Source organism: Hevea brasiliensis, chromosome 7 (assembly GCF_030052815.1).
Source record: "Hevea brasiliensis isolate MT/VB/25A 57/8 chromosome 7, ASM3005281v1, whole genome shotgun sequence".
NCBI classification, from domain to species: Eukaryota; Viridiplantae; Streptophyta; class Magnoliopsida; order Malpighiales; family Euphorbiaceae; genus Hevea; species Hevea brasiliensis.
In genome coordinates, this window is record NC_079499.1 from 91,289,519 (window position 1) to 91,295,518 (window position 6,000).

A 6,000-nucleotide genomic window follows, 5' to 3' on the forward strand; every position below is an offset into this window, starting at 1 on the left:
TTTAACAATTTACTGACTGATAGTAAATTGTACTTGAATTGTGGCAAATAAAAAATATCATGAAGGCAAATGTTAGAGCTCAACATTATGGTACCTACTTGTGAAACTTGATTTTTAGTACCATCAGGTAAATGAACTGTGATAGGGTTAGGTAAGGTTTGAAAGGAATTAAAAAGGTTTTGGACAGGTGACATATGGTCAGTGGCACCTGTGTCTATGATCCATGAACAGACATCTAATTCACTTACACAACATGCATTAATAAGACTAAAATTACTAGCAAAAGATGTGATAATATGAAGAATAGTGTTGCCTAAATAATTCTTATTGACAGGTCCCATAACATTAGCTGCCACAGATGCCTTTCCCTTTATCAACCTTGGTAATTCTTGTTGAATTGACCCCAATCTCACACTTAGATCTTTAATACTGTGATTATCTTCACAAGCCTCTAGTGGCGTATCCACTGCATTAATATTTGTAAACGACTGATCTGCCCTAACTACCTGTGCTGCAGTAGATTTATATTGTCTAGGTTGATTCTTATTCCTAGACTTCCACCAATCTGGATATCCAACCAACTTGAAACAATTCTCCCTTATATGCCCATCCATATTGCAGTAATTGCAATGTCCCTTCTTAGGATCATATTTCTTCTATTCTTTCTTAATACCTTGCCCCTTAGAAAATAAAGCCACCTCACCAGTTAATTCAGAAAAATTAAATGCAATTTGTTTGTGAGCTTCAAACTTTATAACCATCGAGTAAGCCTTGTTTATTGATGGAAGAGGATCTGTCAACAAAATCTGATTCCTTGCCTGTTCAAAACTCTCATCAAGTCCCATGAGAAACTGCATCAATTTGTTCCTATCAGTTATATCTGCAATTTCTTTTGCAACACCACAACTACATGCAGTCAAGCACTCAATCGACGCAAGCTCATCCCAAAGCTTTTTCAATCTTGTAAAATATTTAGCCACTGATCCATTTCCTTGACTAATTGAACTTATTTTCCTTTGAATATGGTAAATCAAAGGTCCATTATTCTCTCCATACATCTTAGTTATTTCATTCCACAATTCCCTAGCTGAAGCAGTGTATATGAATGCCTCTACCAACTCCTTCGACATAGAGTTTAAGATCCAGGATGTAACCATGTAGTCACATCGTTTCCACTTCTCATAACCCTCAGATCCCTCTTCTGGTTCCAGAATAGAACCATCCACAACCCTAACTTCTGTTTGGCTCCCAATGCTATTTTCATAGCATGACACCAAGATCGAAAATTACTCCTTATCAATGGTGCCGAAACTAGAATCGGATAGTCGGACCCTAGCAAACTCATTGGATCTCCGCTACCCTGATTCCGAGTAGCTTCGCGTTCTACCGTCGCAGAATTTCGATCTCGATTAACAACTTCTTCATCCATTTCCTCAACTCAATCTTCCAGCTTCTTTAGATTTGCTCAAAGAAACAAACCCTAGAATTGAACTCGCTCTGATACCATGAACAAACTTGCTTAGAAAGAATTGAGAAAAATGGTAACTGCTATTCTCCTCTAAGAAACAGAATACAGAGTCTGTGTCTTTATATACAAGTCTAGCACACATGCTGCGCATGTGAAAGTAAAAGAGAAAAGAGAAAAAATAAGTTACAACAGCTGTGGGACAACTTATATGACAAGCCACCTATTTTAATCCAGCTCAGCAGTCTTCTACAATACAAGCATTACCTCATATGAGAACTGGGGAACTTTCATTTACTAAATACATTACTAGTTCAACACCACCTCCTCACCCCGCTATTGAATATTATCACCACATTCTCACAAGTGAGATAATGAGATTTGTTTATGATACAAAACCAAAATGCAAGAATTATTACATAATAAAACAAAACATCAAAGGGCAAAATGAGTGTCAACTTTGTTGTTGAATATCCAATGCTTGAGTAAAATCAAAAAGTAAAAAAGAAACACCATTATATATCATTTTTAAATACCATAATGAAACTCATTCCTAAACTAAGATCAAGAAGTAGTCAATAAGATCAAATAGAATGAAAAGAGAAAGGAAATAGATTCTCAAATCACATCACTAAATACCCACTTCCAATAGCATGGTTTAATCACATCTTTTCATGATGGGAGTGTAGCAAGTAACCCCAAAATGAAATATTAGCTTCAACGAGACTTAAGAGCTTTGAATAGTCTATTATTCGTGGAAGATAGCACAAGCAATTATGGCAAATCCTTAGATCCCAATGAATTTATACCCGGCCTTTTAAGTGACGAAACGGTGATCGATTCCCTTTATCCTCTTGTGCTAGTGGCGAGGAAGCCGTGTGTCAAACACCAAAAGGAGATCAGTTAGCAAGTCTTTGAAGGAGTGAGCATGTAGTGTGGTATGTCTCTGGTGAAGGAGAAGAGAACTGAGAAGGGAATGTTGTTTGACGAACAAAATGAGGTCTAGAGAAGAATGGTGTAGAGGGTCTGCAAGGGAAAAGTCGATTGAAATGGGTATGTTAATTTCAGTAAAGAGAGGGAAAAATGACGTGATGATTTGGGTTTGTTGATTTTGTGGTGTGAAATAGTGTTGAAGATCAGAGAAAGGGGAAATTGATTTTGATAGTGTAAATGGCTTTGTAAGCAAAGGAAAGGATGTGAGGGAATGGAGTTTAGGAAGAAGAGATGAGGGGTTTGCTTTGTGAAAATAGGGGATTGCATAGAAGAGTGGTATTGGGTAGAGAATGAGAAGGCAAAGGGAAAGGGTGAAACAATAGTGATAAACTCCCTCCTTTTCTGGTTGAATAGTGTAGGGTATTTATAGGGACCCAACTAATTTTAAGGGCTCAGATTTAAGACTTTAAATGGAGGGTGGAGATTAAGGCAGACAATTTATTTTATCACTTTTTATTCTAAAGCTGTCAAATTAAACTAAAAAAAAAAATATATCAAAGGCCAAGATCAAATTAGGACAATTTTGTCCTTATTGCTTTTTTAATCCAAGGGTTAAGAATCTATCCTTATAAATTAAATTAAAGGTAGAAAATAAATTATACTAATTTATCTTTATTTTTACTTTAATTAATTTTGATCCTAATACTACCCGTCCAAAATCCAAGTCAAATAATCAAATTTATGTCCAATGTAACAGTAAAAAAGTCCGACAATGTTTAGATGGTCAAGAGGTCAAACGAGCCGAATAAAAATAAGACCAGATAAAACCTTCATTCACCCAACAAGGCGAACGAAAGTTATACCGAGCAACAACCATGCCAATAATCAAGCAGAGTCCGAATCTCATGGACCGAGCGATAATCACGCCAGCAATCAAGCAAAGAGCAGATTCATAGAGACAATCTTGAAAATTTAGCTAAGATTGCCTCTATAAACGAAGCAATGACTATTTCCCTAAAAAGTCTATAAATACCAACTAAGTGACCAGAAACAGGTATGCGTATTCTAATTCTCCAAATCTTAGTACAAGTTCTCTAAACATTCCAAAAAACAATCCTCTGACTTGAGCATCGGAGTGACCTGTCAGAAAGCCATCCACCTCATCTTTTTTTTCTGTATTACAGGTTCCTGTGGTATTAGGACAAGGCCCCTGAACTTCCCAGTAGCATCAGATCCAATGATAGAAAATTTTTCCTTACAAAAAAGAAATCAAGGTTGAAAATTAAAGAGTACTAAAATGCTTAACTCAATCAATGGCTAAAAATAAAAGCTTTAAAAATTAAGGGCTAGGATTAAAAAGTATCAAATTTTGTTTTTATTATTTTTAATTTAATAGTCTAAAATTAACACATAAAATTTAAAGGTCAAAATTAAAAATTTTCATTTTCTTTTTTTTTTTCTTTTTATTTTAAATTAACAAATCAAAGTTGACAAGAAGATGGAATTAAAATCCAATTAAAAATCAAGATTAAGAAAAGTTGAAAATTAAAATTAAAATTGAAATTTATCTAAAAATAATAACTTGATCAATAAAATTATATATATTTTTTTAACTTTTAGAGTTTTTTTTTTTAAATTGTAATTTTTTGAATTTTTTTAAAGGCACAAATATGGTGTCTACACTAATCTTTTGTGAAAATTTAATATTATTTCTTTTGCATGGATTTGCTTTTTGAGTTTTTTTTTTTATTATTATCATTGAATTAGGTGTTTTGCTTAATGATAGAAATTATAAATTTTTTATTCATGAGAATATCAAAATCTGATATTTTCTAAATCGAATTTATAGAAAAATCATAAAGTTAAAAAGTAATAGATTATCACTTAGTGAAACATGATTTTCTCTTAATCGATAAATAAAATGCTATGTTAACGTGATCAAATCTTTCAAATCAAGAAAATTATAATTATATTTTTTATAAGTGATTCATCTAAATTTTTTTTATATAAAATTAAAGTAGTATAAAATTTTATACTTTAAAATTATATTTTATCTCTATTTAATAAAAATTTTATTTTTATTTTTTTTTTTAAATATATCTGAAGAAAAAAACAAAGGCTCCTTAAAAAAAAAAGAATTCAAAGGCAATCAATCATCCCGTCCATAAATTCAATTGAAAAGGACACATAACGTACTTTATTGTGCAAAACCAACTTTCACATCATACCCACCTAAAAAGATCTAATGATACTGGTCTTTTACATATAATATCACAATTTTAATTAAGCATATTGTGCAAAAAAAAAAAAAAAAAAACTTTAATCAAGTATATTTTTGGGCAATCTCACAGAGACGATCACACAACTCTTTTGGTTTACAGAACATAGGCATATGATCAGAACCTTCAATCTTTATCACTTCTTCAACAGTATAATTTGAAATCATCCATTGCTGAAACTCCAGTGGAATTCCTTTGCCTCTTCGCAGATGACATATACTCGGCTAACTGATCCATACCCTTCATTAGAGAAATTTTTTGCGTTGGACAAATCGTGTAGGAACAGTGATGATGGCCTCACCAAAGTCTTTGCCAATTCAAGATCCTCAATGGGACTTAGATGATAGAGCTTGGAGGATATGAATATTGGGCCAAAAAACATTGAAGTTTGATGCTGAAGAGAGGTGCTGTAGGGTAAAAATTGCGTGTCCAGCCATGCTTCGCTTGGGGTCCTTTCGTTGTACTGCATCAAATTTTTTTTTATTATTATTTATTATGAAAGAAATAAACATATGAGAAAATTTCTCTCCGCACAAATCTGAAAAGATTCATTAAATTTTTCATATTTTAAATAATAATAATAATAACAATAATAATTTAGTTCAAGAATCCAACCTGATCCAAGATATATGATGGCTGGTGGACAGTATCCGGCATGAAAGCTGTTAAGTAAACAGCAACAGAAATTTTCTCAGGGAATTTCTCCATCGCAAGAGCCAAATTCAGGCCTCCAAGGCTGTGCCCAACAAGGATAACCCTTTCATTTGGTGGCAGAGAAGCCAACAACTCTAACAGAGGCTGAGTGTATTCAGAAAGTGTGTGAACTTCTTGGATTGGCTTCATGTGGATGCCGGAAGCCGCCAAGTCGAGTGCCGTGACCTGGTGGCCGGTGGTCTCTAGCAGTGGCTTGAGCTTGTACCAACTCCATGCCCCATGGCAGGCCCCGTGGACTAGAACAAAATGCTTTTGTTGATGGAGCTCAATAACCATTTTTGGCAGATGGCTAATACTCGTTTTATGTTGAAAAATTAATCTTTCATCTTACCTAAAAATCATTTAGTGCTTTATTTTAGGTGAAAAACTGTCGCATTTAAATTATTGATATAAGGCCTATTGGCTGGATAAACTTTTTATCTTTTAGTGCTGTCTCATTTCATCTAAATTTTTTAATTTTGAACAATTAAATTAAACACTTAAAATTATAAAAATTTTATCTAACACCCAAATTAGAACTTGATAAATTATAATTTAATTTTTGAGTTTTGACAAAAATTTAAAATTTAGTACTTTTATTTTTAAAATTAAACAATTTAATTTTTAAGA

The 6,000-nt window shown here is 33.0% G+C and overlaps 2 protein-coding genes across 2 annotated transcripts; both read right to left on the bottom strand.

Moving 5' to 3' along the window:
- Window positions 1–656: 656 nt before the first annotated feature.
- Window positions 657–1,429, bottom strand: LOC131181386 (uncharacterized). The gene is made up of 2 exons (XM_058149433.1): window positions 1,342–1,429; window positions 657–1,237 (listed from the first exon to the last, which is right to left on the bottom strand). The coding sequence occupies exons 1-2, from the start codon at window positions 1,427–1,429 to the stop codon at window positions 657–659; spliced, it is 669 nt and encodes a 222-aa protein (XP_058005416.1).
- Window positions 1,430–4,572: 3,143 nt separating this feature from the next.
- LOC110655859 (salicylic acid-binding protein 2) lies at window positions 4,573–5,733 on the bottom strand. The gene is given in 3 exon segments (XM_021812327.2): window positions 4,573–4,876; window positions 4,879–5,140; window positions 5,293–5,733. Coding segments are annotated over 3 exon segments (792 nt in total). The 5' UTR covers window positions 5,668–5,733; the 3' UTR covers window positions 4,573–4,721.
- Window positions 5,734–6,000: the final 267 nt, after the last annotated feature.

Coding starts and splice junctions, on each gene's coding strand:
- LOC131181386 (XM_058149433.1), bottom strand. CDS start 1,429: ATGGATGAAGAAGTTGTTAATCGAGATCGAAATTCTGCGACGGTAGAA. Junction 1,238..1,341: donor GGGTAGCGGAGATCCAATGA/GTTTGCTAGGGT, acceptor GGAGCCAAACAG/AAGTTAGGGTTGTGGATGGT.